Source organism: Phyllostomus discolor, chromosome 2 (assembly GCF_004126475.2).
Source record: "Phyllostomus discolor isolate MPI-MPIP mPhyDis1 chromosome 2, mPhyDis1.pri.v3, whole genome shotgun sequence".
NCBI lineage: Eukaryota > Metazoa > Chordata > Mammalia > Chiroptera > Phyllostomidae > Phyllostomus > Phyllostomus discolor.
Genome location: NC_040904.2, coordinates 7,380,852 through 7,395,772, shown reverse-complemented (window position 1 = coordinate 7,395,772; position 14,921 = coordinate 7,380,852). Strand labels below are relative to the sequence as shown.

At 54.1% G+C, this 14,921-nt stretch overlaps 1 protein-coding gene across 2 annotated transcripts; it reads right to left on the bottom strand.

Moving 5' to 3' along the window:
• Window positions 1-24: 24 nt before the first annotated feature.
• On the bottom strand, window positions 25-13,400 carry FAM3B (FAM3 metabolism regulating signaling molecule B). 2 transcript variants are annotated; one of them, XM_036017447.1, is made up of 8 exons: window positions 13,213-13,400; window positions 8,226-8,369; window positions 7,022-7,145; window positions 6,666-6,724; window positions 5,743-5,790; window positions 4,156-4,243; window positions 2,358-2,490; window positions 25-156 (listed from the first exon to the last, which is right to left on the bottom strand). In XM_036017447.1, the coding sequence occupies exons 1-8, from the start codon at window positions 13,262-13,264 to the stop codon at window positions 67-69; spliced, it is 738 nt and encodes a 245-aa protein (XP_035873340.1). In that variant the 5' UTR covers window positions 13,265-13,400; the 3' UTR covers window positions 25-66. The 2 variants fall into 2 exon arrangements, with proteins under 2 accessions (XP_035873340.1, XP_035873339.1); XM_036017446.1 differs by having other exon boundaries at window positions 5,740-5,790; window positions 13,213-13,397.
• Between the last annotated feature and the right edge of the window lie 1,521 nt (window positions 13,401-14,921).

Below are 14,921 nucleotides of genomic sequence, written 5' to 3'. Positions count from 1 at the left end.
AAGATTCACAGGCCACTCCATGACTCATTTGTCTATAAAAAAAAAACTTTTATTGTCTGCACAGTGTTAGCTTGGTTCTTTCGGTATACAGCCTTCTATCTGTATTTCTGCGGGCCAGCCCGAGTATCTGTTATTTGCACGATCAGAGTGGTTGATCTGTGTAAAAGAAAGAAAAGAATTTTATTTGCTACTCAACTAATATTTAACGTGTCAGCCATGAGCAAATCCTAGAGCTAGGAGGTGATTCTTTGGATTGTTTCCTAGAATGGAATTTGCTCCAACGCAGTCTGGGTGCTTGATTTTCTCTCCACGTGCTCCCAGAAACTATGGGAACCAGGCATTTGTGCAGCACCAGAACTTTCTGCAATGACGTGAGTATTCTGTGATCGACCCTACCCAACAGAATAGCCACCAGCCACGTTCTGCTCTCGAGTACTTGAAATGCGCCTAGCGTGAGTGATGAACTGAATTTTAAGATCTCTCTAATTGCAATAAATGTAATGCCAACGTAATACATGTAAATCAAGTTTGGCTCACAGCTGCTGTCCTGAACAGCACGGCTGTAATGTTGAGTTTCCAGTTCTTTGGGAGTGGAGCTATGCATTTTTTCAGGTAAGTGCAGAACTCCCAGCTCAGCAAACGCATGTTCATAACGATGCAGGCTTAGTCCTTCCTGTCTTCAGTGCTTTCGCAGATAATGGGGCACCTCAACTTAATGTCTGGAAAGATTAATATGTATTCTGATCTTTGGAATTCTAGTTACACATTCTTTTTCTATAATAGCTTTGAGATATAATATGCATCCTACAAAATGCACCCAAAGTGAACTCAATGGCTTTTAGTATACTCACAGAGATAGGCGACCGTCACAACAGATTTTAGACTGTTTTCCTCACCTGCGCAAGAAACCACACCCCCGCAGGCAGTCGCTCCCCACCCCTTGCAGCCCCAGGGACTCGCTAGTCTGTTTCCTCTCTCACTGAGTTTTCTCTATTCTGGAAATCTCGAATGCCATATTTTGCCCCGTGTATAATGCACACTCACATTTTTGGCTCAGACTTTCAGGAAAAAGATCTTTCGTTTTAATTTAATTTGAGTTTTAGTGTATTTTTATTTAGATACTTGTGGGGTTTTTTGTATTACAAAGGAATTTGAGCATTTATTTTTGAATATGTTATGGTACAAGAAATTTTATGTAACACATAATTACACAACACAAGGACAGATACAGGGCATTTCAGACACGACCCACGTATAATGCGCATCCTCATTTTTCCCTCAAAAATGTGGGCACAAAAGTGCACATTACACATGGCAGACCTAGGAACGAGGAACCCTCAGGGGAGAACCAAGGGGTCAGACCAGGGCACCATCTCCACGGCGCCCTTTGAGGCACGCCCTGTGCACAAGGCTGTGTTCGGAGACAGAGGGTTGTAACCGACCGGCAGCCTTTCCCGTCAGGGCCCGCACTACATTAACCATCTGTGGGAAGGGGCGTTTAAAAACCACCCCCCTTGCACTAAGTTTGCATGGTGAAGGTGGTTACCAGACTTACTGTGGTGATGACATCGTAAGGTACGTAAATGTTGAATCCCTGTGTTGGACACCTGGAACTAATACAGGGTCCGGCACAAATAACACCCCTCTTTTTATTACACAAAAATATTTTATTGTCCGGGCTGGTGTAGCTCAGTGGATTGAGTGTGGGCTGAGAACCATAGGGTCACTGGTTCGATTCCCAGTCAGGGCACATGCCTGGGTTGTGGGCCACGTCCCCAGTGGGGACCATGTGAGAGGCAACCACACATTGGTGTTTCTCTCCCTCTCTTTCTCCTCCCCTTCCCCTCTCTCTAAAAATAAATATATAAAATCTTAAAAAATCTTTTATTACAAAATCATAAGCATGTAATCCTGTAACATAACACTATCACACCCAAGCACACCATGTGACATTTTAAGTCTTTTTTTTTTATAACAGCGATTGAATCTTTTTTTTAATGTTCTTTTTAAGATTTTATTTATTTTTTTAGAGAGGGAAGGGAGGGAGAAAGAGAGACAGAGAGAAACATCAATGTGCGGTTGCTGGGGGCCATGGCCTGCAACCCAGGAATGTACCCTGGCTGGGAATCGAACCTGGGACACTTTGGTTCCCAGGCCGCGCTCAATCCACTGAGCTATGCCAGCTAGGGTATCATGTGACATTTTAGGTGACATGTTTAAATTGCTGTCCATCTTGTGGGAGACACTCACATACCCTACCAACCACGCTCAATGGCATTACTCCTGCCAGACCCCGTAGGATATCGTATACCGACTGTGCTCAAAAAAAAAAAACAAAAAACACCACCGCCACTTACCTTCTCTCTCTGAATTCCTGCAGGAAGTTCAAAGCCTTTCGCTGTGAGAAACACCCAGCTTGACCTGAATTTCATGGTCCTGATCTCTTTGCTTCCGAGTTCTTCTATGGCCTTCTTGGCGTCCTCCTTCAGCCTGGGGGACAAAGGGGGGTGTGTCTGAGCGTCTCGCGTGGGGACCCCTGCGCGCCGCACTGCATTTGTCCGGGGACAGAGGTTTCCGAAGCAGCTCCTCTCCTGGCCACAGTCGGGCTGAGCTTACACGCTGGCGGAGTGTGTCAGGTTTCTAGTGCAACGGGTGATGACGACACCCAGTAGGACTCAGCCTGAAGCATGGGCTCTACACTCTCAGCTCTGAGAAGCCCTCGTGTTCGCAGGTTCGGTCGCACCCTCGGTCTCAGACGACACCGTTTCCTTGCTGACCCTCCTGCCCACTGACCACGAGATAAGGTGGCAGAAGTTGCGGAAAGAGGAAAGCAAAGGTCAAAACTGTCCCTTTCCTATTCAGAAAAGTCAGTATCAAAAAAGAAAAAAAAATCTAAAAATTACTACCATGGCACAAGGGTGCAGCTTAAGAGTAAGTCAAGGAAGGTGGGTAGGGTGGAAAAGAAAAAAGTAACAAGTTCAGATTTCCCGAAGTGAGTTAAATGTGAGTTTTTCCATATATGCATCAAAAAACTTCAGTCTGGTTACAAGTTCTATTAAAAATAAATCTTGCCCTGGCTGGTGTGGCTCAGTGGATTGAGTGTCATTGGCCTGTGAACCAAGGGGTCACTGGTTCGATTCCTGGTCTGGGCACATGCCTGGGTTGTGAGCTGGTTATCCAGTGGGGGGCGTGTGAGAGGCAACCACACATTCACGTTTCTCTCCTCCTCTTTCTCCCTTCCTTCCCCTTTCTCTAAAAATAAATAAAATCTTTATAAATCAATCAATCAATCAATCAATCTTGCCCTGGTTAGTGCAGCTCAGTGGATTGAGCACTGGCCTGTGAACTGAAAAGGTTGCCGGTTCAATTCCCAGTCAGGGCACAGGCCTGGGTTGTGGGCCAGGTCCCCAGTTGGGGGCGTGCAAGAGGCAACCAATCAATGTATTTTTCTCACATCAATGTTTTTCTCCCTCTCTTTCTCCCTTCCTTCCCCTCTCTCTAAAAATAAGTAAATAAAATCTTTAAAAACAAATAAAAGCTGAGGTTAAAGTAATCAGGGAAATGCTGAGCTCAGCAGCCCCGTGTTGGAAAGTCACCGTGATGCAAATAAGCACTTCCAGGCTCCGGGAAGGTGGGCAGAGAAGATGCAGCTGTGCTTAGACGAGCAGAGGTGGAGAAGCCCGGGGTCAGATCAGCTCCTCCCCAGGGAAAACATTGTGTGTGTGTGTGTGTGTGCACACGCGCGTGTACGTGTGCGTTTCCTTCTTTGGCTCCGCATAGAAGAGAAATGTTCTCAATTTCCTTTCCCGCTTCTGTAAGTCCCCCCGCGGGTGTAGCTTTCCTGGCTGTGCTACTTTGGTTATGCTCAGCCGTGGCTCTATCGTGCGACCCGGGCATAACCCTCGGCTTCTAACACTGAGGGGCTCCGCTGGCGGGCCATGTCTTTGGAAACGCAGTCTGCTTCGTCACGGCCTCCATCCCTTTTCCTTAAAGAAGCCTCATGCCACTTGGTGGCTGGTTGTGTCCTGGAGGGTGCAGAGGGGTCCTGACTGGTCCGGCCCTCTTGGCCCCGCCCCTCGGCCCCGCCCTCTCGGCCCCGCCCTCTCGGCTGGCCTTGCCCACTTCACCGCGCGACCAGGCGCTGCACACACTCACCGGCTGCTGCCGTCGTCGTGGGTCACCATGAAGAGCAGAGACTTCGCCGGAGCACCCCGAATAAACTGTGTCATCGCTCCAGAGTTATCTGTTGGGTCAGTGCAAACCAGTTTCAGGTGCGTGATTCCCTGAGACTGCGGCCCTGGGCGCTGTGCTATTTCTGCTCTCTGCGTCTGTGGCCACCGCGAGGCCTCTGATGCCCAGAACTCCTCCCTTGATGGCGCTGATGGTGCGCCTGCTCTTTACTAGTGGAGGGCTGCCCGGCTTCCAGGGCAGGGCCCTCCGAGGCCAGAGCACCATCCGGCCACAGAGATTCTGCTGATCTCACTTGAAACAAGCAGCAACTTTGGCGGCTCGCGTGGAGCGTTCCCCGCAGTGACTGACGCAGCCCATGCCCACACGTGAGCATCTTAGATTAGAGCAGCTCCAGGTACCGACCTACGTGCAGAACAGAGTGGGAATACAGGCCAGGCCCTGCGTGGGGCAGTCTTCGCTAGGAGACCTGTCTATGCCTTACAGGAAAAAAGAAAGGTGAGCCTCTAACCCCATTACTTACCACCCACCGGGGCTTGCTCTTCACAGTTATGCATAAGTTAGCTGCAGAGCAAAATGCCCAGTTCCCATGAATGGTGCCCTGGCGTTTCTCATTACTCTTCTCCATTATCTTTATAAGGATTTGTTTTTTACCATATTTTTGCCGTGTATAATGCACATTTTTTTGCCCAAACTTTTGAGGGAAAAATAAGGATACACAGTATACATGGGTATAATGAATACATACCATGGGTATAAGAATGGGTATAATAATCCCGTGTCTAATGCACACAAAACGTGGGTGTGCATTATATCTGGCAAAATATGGTAATAGCACCCAGTGTTAAATAAAAGTGAGAGGGGTTGGTATATCCTGATGGACAGCTGGAGCCAAGACGCAGCGCCCAGGATGGAGAGAGCATGAAGGAGAGTGGGCACCGAGGGGCCCAGGGACCTGTGCGCTGAGGCCCCTGGGCGCCTGACACAGGATGGTGACGATGGTGACAGTCAGGGCTGGGTGCTGCTCGTATCATCTGACAGATATTCGATTTAGGGGTGTCTCTTCCCCATTATCTAATGAGGGAACAGAAGTAAAGATCCAGGAGAAGTGTGACCAGTGAAAAGGAATTTTCTAGATAACGCCTTCAAACTGTATTACATGAACTCAGAGACTAAGAGGACTTATGGACGACCATTCTAAAATACTCAACATGAGCCCTGGCTGGTGTGTCTCAGTGGACTGAGTGCCGGCCTGCAAACCAAAGGGTCACCGGTTCGATTCCCAGTCAGGACACATGCCTGAGTTGCAGGCCAGGTCCCCAGCAGGGGGTGCTCCAGAGGCAACCACACATCAGTGTTTATCTCCCTCTCTTTCTCCTTCCCTTCCCCTCTCTAAAGATAAATAAATAAAATCTTCAAAATACTCAACATGAACTTCCGACCATTTCCTTAGCAGACAAAATAAGAGCACTTGGCATTTTGTTTGATTTTTTTAATCTTCATTTATTTTTATAACTCATTTAAATTGTAACAGGAAAAGAATTTTCTTACCCCCTTCATACATGTCAAAATACTGTGCTGCTATCACTTTTGCAGTCGTATCTGAAAAGAAAAGGAACGGTTTTTAAAAGACAGTCCATCGGCACGCACGGTGGGTTTGTGGCACCGGAGTGCTCAGCGTGGCCTGTGTCTTCCCTGTATCCTTCCAGGGAGCGTGGCGGCTGTGAGGACGGCGGCTGTGGGGTGGCCGCCTGCCCTGGAGGGCAGTCCCTATACGGGCGGAGACACGGGGACCCTCAGCGGCTCTGCCACTTCCTTCCGGCTGCTTCCCGAAAGACTTGATGCTGCCCTTCCCTGTCCCACCTGCCTCTTCCCACGGAGACCCCGGAGTCCCCCCCTCAGCCCTTTCTACTCCGTACTTGGGGTCCCCTTCCCGATGATCATGCAGGGCCCATTCGTCTTGGGTGCCTACCGCCACTGCCCCTGGATGGCGTGCTCCCAGGGACACAGCAGGAGAGCCCGGTCCCAGACCTGCGGCCGCTGTTATTGTCAGGGGTTCCCAGTGGCCACCGATTTGGGGGATCCTGACAGAATGCTGTTTCCCAGGCCTAAGAGGGGGCTGAGCATTGCTTCCCCTGAGGCTCTAGCCCCGGGGGCACTGGGAATCCGAGAGGGTGGGAGGGGGGACCTGTGGGCCCAGGCCTGCTCGCATGGTGTTCACCCTGCCTCCGCCAGGCCTTTGTGTTTGCTTGTTTTTAAATCTGTATTCGGCTTCGGGTTTGTTAATTTTGTAGGACCCATAAACAATCAGTAAAGCGAGGTGTTGCAAAACTGATTAAGTACGCATTTTAAAAAATGCATTAACATAAAAACCTAGAGTAGGTCAAGCGCAAAAACCATGGAAAACCCAAGGTGCCCCTGACAATCCAATCACAGAGCTTTTAGAGAAGGTTTAAAGAAAACGTGTGATAACTTACAGTTGACAATGGCGATATTTATTCCTCTCCCAACATTCCCGATCTTTTCTCCGATGAGCCTGGAAGGTAAATAAACGTGAGTGAAAGGGTTCCTTTTTCAGCAGGCACGGGGAGGTCCTTGCTGCCCCATCTGGTCTGCACTTGGCAGAGTCCCTGCCTAGCTGCTGCCACGCACCGACCTGTCCCTCTCGGACACTCGGGGGCCTGAGCCAGTGCCCCGGACAGTCCCCCCACCCACGCTCACTCCGCACACACCTATCCCCAGCTTCCTGCGGACTCAGTCCCTCGGGGAACCTGGCAACTGCATTCCTCTCAGAACTCAGACTGAGGTCTTCCTGTCCCACACCGGCACTTACAGCGCGTCCTCGAAGCAGATTTTGGCGTACTTGTCCCGGCCGCCGCCGCTGAGCAAGCGGTAGGCATAGGTGTTCGGGGGGCACGGGGCCCAGTGGTCACATTTTTGCCTTTTGGGGACCGGGGCTGCAACGAACAAGGACATAACAAGGTCAGGCCAGGCTTTATCAAGAAGAGCTCACTGCTTGCCCGTGAACGCAGCCGTTCTGCCGCAGGACTGCACCCCTGCATGTCCTGAGGTTGTGGGTGGGGGTGGGAGGGGGTGGGGGGAGGAGAGGGGGTAGGGGGGGCAGAGATAGGAAAGGAGTCACCAGTTTTGATGAGGAGCTTCGGAAATCCCCCCCAAAATACGAGGTTAATTTAATCTGCGTTTGTCTTAAAAATCACACGTATATAAAAAGGACAGGGTGCTTTGTAGGCACGGCAGTTTTAGGGGCCAGGGTTCCCTGCCCATGGCTCGCTGTCTGGCTAACAGACACGCTCAGCACGCGAGCCCTTCCGGACGCCCGGTGCCGGCCGCCGCTCACAGGGAAAGCTGCGTCCAGGACGGACTTCCCATTTCGGGGACAGGTGGGGAGAACGAGGGCATGAGCCCTTGGAGGGCGCCTCCCAGGCCGGCGCCGGCAGGCCTCCCAGGGGGCTGGGCCGCACCGGACGGGGCGCTGCCGGGCTCTCTGGTCCCCGGCAGACCCTTGGTGGGGGCCTAATCAGATGCCAACACCCCGTCACACAGTCAATTCTTAAAAAGTTCTTTTTTTTTTTTCATCCTAAAAGGTCATTCGATTTGATAAAGAATGGCTTCTACCAAAATCTTTTTATTGTGACTCAGTTTTTTTGTATTTGTTTAAATTAATCTTGTATAATCATTTCTGTATTAAAAACGTACCAGCATACCTACCCGTGAAATTTAGAAAAGGGGCACAGATTATTGCGTTTGCATCCCACGCAAACACAACATCCAACATCATTTTTAGTGACTATTCTGTAATTTCCGATTTGAGTTGTGCTCCAAACACGTATTTTTACTGAACACAACCTGCACGGAAAGTTTCTTGGCTCTCCTAACGTCACGAGTGGCCTCGGAGTCCCCCGCGGGGTGAGCACGCTTTGAACGGTGCCTCCTCCTCCTCGTGTCATTACCGTCACCTGGAAGTGGCTGGAAGCCACCGCCCGCCACTGCCTGCCGGGACCCGCCGCGGCACTGACCTTGGAGGATGGGCCTCTCGCCGATGCTGCGGATGTGGTAGGCCACGCTGGACAGGGAGACGTCCGGAATGAGCTCCGCCAGCAGGTACCCGGCGTACCAGGCGCACACGCACAGGCAGAGGAAGAGCACCGCCCTCAGGGTGCCTGCAGACACAGGAGACAGGTGGTGGGTGCCCCGCTCTCCGGGGCTGCTCCTCCGTTCCACGCGTCCTGTCTCAGCCCTGCTGGGCTCCATCGGCCAGCTCTGCCCAATTATGGGGGCTAAAGGAGTGGTGGGGACTCCCAAGTTCTCAGCCGGTTGGTGGCAAGGGTGGGCTGTCCCTAGACTCTCGGCTGGCGGCTGAAGAGAGGGCAGCTAGTGGGGGCTTCGCTCTTAACCTGCAGGGTCTACACCGGCCGCTGGTGGTCAGTGTCGGGACCGAACTGAACTGCGGGACACCTGGTGGCTGCCAGAGGGTTGGTGTCTCCCCACCCAGCACCTGGAGCAGAGACGAGGGGGTGGTGTTCCCGGGCCCTCTTTTCCAAGTTCACAGCCACTGACACAGAGGCAGGACCCCGGCCCTCCAGCACACGACCTGAGGCTTCCCCGTCTCCAGGCAGCCGTGACGACATGCACACCTGTGCCTGTCACTCCAACATCAGCCCCGAACCTCCGCTCCCGTCATTTCCCTGCACCCGCAGGCCCCGGTCCCCCGTGAGCGAGAGCAGCTGTCTGCGCTCTGTTGAGTCTGGGGGCACTTGTGTGTGGCTCTGTAGCTAAGGCCGTCAGGCTCGGGGGACTGGACGCTTCTGTTCCCCTGGACGACATGTTTCGGCATCAGTAACTGTTTCCATCTCCCAGACCACGCAGAACCCAAGGTGGCTGGAACGTTACGCAGGGAGGGCTTCCTGAGGCCGGCTACCTGGACCGCGTAGCCACTGCTGCTTCTCAGACTCAAGGGACGGCACAAAGCTGGAAGCTGTAGCCGCACACCACAAACGAGAGCCCTGGGGCCTGAGGCGCCCGTCCTGGAAATCCCGGTGGCTCTGCGCTTAGCTGCACTGACCCCCCTGTGGCGGGGGCCCCTCCTGCTGTCCCGCTGTGGAGGAGCCTGCCCCTCTGCCTCGGGGCACTGTCCCTCACAGACCCCCACCCACCCCCCTCTCCTCTCTAAGGCTCCCTGTTTCGCCACCCCGGGATGGCCTGCCATGCACCTGCGGCCTGCACAGGCCGCTCAGGGCAGCCTTTCACCCGCCTTGTCGGCATGGCACACCTCGGGTCCCTCCCCTGCGGGGCTGTGCCTACACACCCAGGGCAGGGTGTGCTCCACAGGGTGTCCCAGAGAGTGCCATGGGGCACATACAGTGGGGGGGAGCTGTGAGTGGTGACTGCCAGCAGCCCCGAGTCGGTGCCGGTGGCGTCGGGTTCGGCGGAAACAATGGCCCGCTGTGTCCCCTGTGTGTTGGGTCACGGCTGGGCTACTTTACCCAAGTGCCGTATTTGAAGAAGAAAATTTGGCAAACCAGGGACCCACTTGGAGAAGGCTGAAAGGGGGTGTGGCGCCACCTGTCAGATGTGTAAAAACAGCCACCTGGAAGGAAGACCCGGTTTGGTCGCCAGCTGAGCAAGGACAAGAAGTCGACGGAAGTGACCGGGAAGAAAAGGAAGGATGGACAGAGAGCCTGTGGGTCCTCACGCAGAGCTGTAAGCCGGGGCTGACCCGCCTGCGAGGCAACAGCCACCCGTTCCCCACACACTTTTCGGGGCTCCTGGGAAGGCCGAGGAGCACCTGTGGGCTGGGCGAGGGGTGCCGACGACCTCCAGGCTGGGCAGAGCCTGGTTTCCTGTGGTGGCTGGGAGAAGCCGAGACCTAGAGCCACTCCAGGGCGGGAGGGCAGGGCCAGCAGCAAAGACGGGGCGCTGGCTGGGGATGAGCCCCGTGTAACCCATGCGCAGGTCTGACCCAGGTCACGGAGGCATCCGGGATGCCGAAGAGGGCAGGCTTAGGAGCCAGGAGGTAAGGGGCAAGGAGCAGGCGGGCAGCAACTGGAGAGCCGTGGCCCAGCCCATCCTCGGGTTGACCAGCTGCACCGGGGGCTCAGTCCCTGCGGGTGACCACAGAGCGGGTGGGACACTAGAGGCAGAGAAGAGCTCAGCACCCAGGCAGGGGCACGTAAGGATTTGCACGTACAGAGTCCAGGGACTCCGCTGAGACAGCTCCTGGGCGCTATGGTGGGAGTGAGTCCAGCGGCTGCAGGGGTGAGCTGGGGGGAGGCATGCACAAAGTCCAGGAGTCTGGGAAGCTTCTGTGATTCTGCAGGCAGAATCTGACCTTTTCTCCCAAGATCATAAAGCCCTCATCAGCCCACAGCCTCCCACATGCCTCCCTCTGAGAGCAAAGGCCAGGTCTGAGCACAGGTAGGAGTCCGTGAACTTCCTCCTCGAGACCCTCAGTTAGTGCACAGGTGTGTACGTGTGCAGGCCTGCGTGCGCCTACGTGGGTGTGCACGCGCCTGTGTGCCTGGGTCCTACCCTCATCCCACCTGCTGCTCCTCAGGGGTCTCAGGCTGGCCCCGGATGCCAACACTGGAGAAGAGTCCTCAAACCAACTACAGGTCGGGGGGTCTCGGGGCACCCCCACCCCTCCAGTCCAGGGGCCCTGAAGAGGGCCCTTCTGAACACACTTCCAGGAAGGGATTTCCTGCAACCTGCAGGAACACGGACGAGGTGGGATGAGGAAGCTTCGGGCATGGGCAGCCTGGCCAAGACAAACAAAATGCCTTCTCCCTGGAGGAGGTCCCCGAGGGGCCAGGAGGGCTGAGGGGTCCACGGGCCATCCTTGGGGCTGCTGTGTGACTCCATCGCTCTGCCAGCCTCGGTCTCCACTGCCGTCACTGTCCCGTTGGCAGAGGCTTCCTGGCCGGAGAGCTGGGAGTGCCCCGCCTGCACACCACGGCGGGTTTGCCAGGTAGCTCACCTGCACAGGTTGACACGCCAACACCCTCCGTTTGAGGAACCGGGATGGCTGCGGGTCACAGGTGATGGGTGTTGGCTGCTGAATGCACTTTACCCATTGACCCTGAACCGTGCGTGAGCTGTCACCTGAGCCAGACCTGGCGTTGGACCGTATCCACTGAAATGTCCCTTCCAGGGACGTTGCCAAACCTTTAGCTCACAGAGTCGAAGGCGACAGGGCTGTGAGTCCCTGTGCCTGGCTTCTCTCCCAGTCTCACATGCCAGCAAGTACCTGGTGTTACAGCCGGGCTTTGGGCCAAGGGACCCCACAGCCCACAGGTGAACCATGAGGCTGCGGGTGAGGAAAAGCTGTGGGTGGGAAAGGCAACCTGACGATGTTCAGCATTTTCTGCTAAGTAGCCGGTGAAACGATATGTAATATGGGTATAATGAAAACTTCTTCTGCCCTGGCTGGCGTAGCTCAGTGGATTGAGCGCGGGCTGCAAACCAAAGTGTCGCAGGTTCGATTCCCAGCCAGGGTACATGCCTGGGTTGCAGGCCATGACCCTCAGCAACCGCACATTGATCTTTCTCTCTCTCTCTCTATCTCCCTCCCTTCCCTCTTTAAAAATAAATAAATAAATAATCCTAAAAAAATAAAAATAAAAAATAAAAAAATAAAATTTCTTCCAAGATATCCGCCACGAAAGTCAGTGCCCCAAGGGAGGGGCTTTCTCCGCCCCAGAGAGAGGTTTATGCCTCCCCCCCATTTACCCTGCACTCCACACAAGTTCCCGAAAACAGTTCATGAAAATAAATGGTTCTGTGGAAACCATGACTATTTTACACAACACATTTAAAAAAATCTGACAATTTGGCTTTCCTACACTTGGGGAATGGGGCAGAAAGGAGGTGTACAGAACATTCTGGAATGTGCCCGACCACACGAGAGACGCCAGTGCTACAAGTGCTAGTCTCACACACACACACACACACACACACACTGCGTGGCCGACGACCCGCCGCCCCAGACCGGGCCGCGACCCCTGCAGAGGCCAAGGGAACCCGCCTTCTCGTCCTGAGGTGCTGCCTTACCTCCGGAGGAGCCCCCAGACTCCTCAGGGGACAGACAGAAAACGGCAAGACCAATCAGGAAGGGCGCGCGTGACGGGGGTGGGGCGGTTCACACCTGAACCCAGAACGCCTGTAGCGAGAGGCAGGCAAGTGACAGAGGGCAGAGGCCACCGTCATAAAGACAGGCTTGGGGGGGTGGGGGGACATGATTGAGGAAGTAATTGCTGTCTTTCTTTCCGTTTTTCTATCCCTGCCCCCAGAACATTCCACAGTCTCAAGCTGTTTGATACACGGAGAGAATAACATCAGTCCGGTCAAAAGAGGCGGCTGGGACATCTAGAATCAGCCACAGCCACAATGGGGCATTCCGTGTTAACGAGTCCCCACTTCTCACCCCCCTCCCCCTGCCCCCGCCATCCTCCAGTGACAGGGAAAGGGCTGTCTCACCTGTCCCTTCATTGGACACGTGCCTAATGACTCCTGACTCAGCAGAGGAGCCTCGGATGGAGCCCACAGGTGACTCTCAGGGCAGGTGGCGGCGCCCTGCCGGCCCAGGAGGTCCAGGGCCCCACTGAAGGCACTGGCTGTCCCGGGAACGGGCCCTGCCCCTCGGACCCCTCCCCTCCCCACCTTGAGTCCTGCTCTGCCTGCGCTCAGCAAATACCTACTTTCAAGCCTCAACATCACACTCACGGATTCCCCGTCCCTGAGTCGCAGCTGGGCCCCTGGAGACAGGCAGGGGGAGCCCGAGGAAATGCTGTAGAGTGCTTGCTCCGAGCCCGGCCCCCGCCCCCCTCCTCACCCCCCCTTTCACCTCCGCTAGACGGGCTTTCTGCATTCTCAGTCCCTGATCAGAGAGATCAGCCACAGCGCCAGCCAGCCCCACCCTCCAGCTCAGTGGGGTGGAATCGCCAGGGGTGACGCTCCCCCTGCCCGGGCCCCTGCTTTCCTCCTTTGGCGGTGGGGGTTGCAACTCACCGACAGCCACCGGGCGCATCTTCCCAGGGCTGCTGCCGGCCCTCCTGGCCATAGGCAGCAGCTCCCGGTGTTGGACGGGGGACCTCCTACCAGCTACGGGGAGGACTGGGAGGAGGACCAGGCAACTAACCAGCTCTGGAGCAGGTGGCGGGGAGGGCGGGCAAAAGGCAGACACCGGCCAGGCAGGTGCGGACCGGGAAGTGCGCAGGCTGTCTGGCAGGTGCCCTGGGTGGGGCCCAGGAGCTCCCCGTCTGCAGGCCCTGAGCGCTCCGTTCCTCCACTGGGGGGGCCAGATGGAATGAACAGGGCGCATTCTGAAGGGAGGACACTGTGGCCCTTAATGGTCCGTGGACCCAGGCCCCACTTTAATGTCTCACAGAGGGAAATGGCTGCAAAGATAAACAGGACTTGAGCCTTTTAAACTTCAAAGCGGAGTCCCAGTGGCCCGGGGCCACCACCCCAGGCCTCTTTGCTTCTCCCAGATCAGATCCCCTGTTCACGGCCTTATCACAGCCCAGCACGGGTGCACCAGCTCCCGCTGTTTTCTTTACGCGGCGGGGGGGTGGGGGTGGGGAGCTGGGGGGCGGGATTAGGGAAAAGGGGCCCAGGCTCCAGGGTCAGGGTCACGTCTGCAGTCCCTCTTGTTCATTCAGAAGCCGGGGTGGGGGGGGGAGGCAGGGTGGGCTCAGGCGGGTATTTGAAGAAAGCACCTGCTCTTCTTCCATGTTTCTGCAATAGTTTGAGGACAGGTGTTAATTCTTCTTTGAATGTTTAGTAAAAATCACCTGTGAAGCAGTCCTATATAGGGCTTCTGTTTTTTGATGACTGTCTCAATTTCATTGCTTAGTAATCAGCCCAATCAGATTTTTTTTTTCCTGCTCCAGTCTCAGAAGGTTGTATGGTTCTAGAGACGTATCTGTTTCTCTCTAGATGTCCCATTTGTCTGCATCTAATTGTCCATGGTATTCTTTAACGGCCCCATGTCTGGCTGTAGCGTCAGGTGGGGTCTCTCTTTCGTTACTGGTTTCATTTATTTGGGCTCTTTTTTTCCTCGATGAGTCTGGCTGGAGCTTTGTCCGTTTTATTTCTCCTTTCAAGCAACTAGCCCTTAGTTTCACTGATCTTTTCTTTTGCTTTTTTAGTCTCCGTGTCATTTATTTCCACCCTGAACTCCATTCCTTCCTTCCTTCTATACTTTGGGCTTGCTTTGTTCTTCCACTTCTAGTTCTTTTAGGCGTCAATTTAGTTTATTTATTTGAGATTTTGTAGTTTCTTAAGGTAGGCCTTTTGAGGCTATGAACTTCCCTCTTAGAATTTCTTTTGCTGCATTCCACAAATTTTGGAAAGTTGTGTTTTCATTGTCATTTGTCTCAAGGTAGTTTTTGATTTCTCGTTTGACCTCCCCTTTGACCCACTGGCTGTTGAGTAGCGTGCTGTTTAGTTCCCACATGCCTGTGTTTCTTGCCCAGTGGGTGAAATTCAGTAGCTGATGAAGCTAATTTATGGTGACAGAGGACAGCACAGGGGTTCCCTCAGAGTGTCGGGGAGGGAAGGGGTGCGGGACAACTCCCTGGTGTGAGGAGAAGTTCTTTATCTTTACCCGGACAGTGAGGACACAGCAATCCTAAGCAAAAGGTTATAGGGCTGTATACATTTGGGATTTGTGTACTTTGCCGCCTATATATTATACTTCAATAAAGTATGTTATC

Bases quoted from the DNA above. Each gene is read 5' to 3' on its own strand.
- FAM3B (XM_036017446.1), bottom strand. From the start codon at position 13,264: ATGGCCAGGAGGGCCGGCAGCAGCCCTGGGAAGATGCGCCCGGTGGCT. The intron at 4,244-5,739 runs GTAAGAAAATTC...CTGACCCAACAG, and splicing joins TTTTGACATGTATGAAGGGG to ATAACTCTGGAGCGATGACA. The intron at 157-2,357 runs GTAAGTGGCGGT...TCTTTTACACAG, and splicing joins CAGGAATTCAGAGAGAGAAG to ATCAACCACTCTGATCGTGC.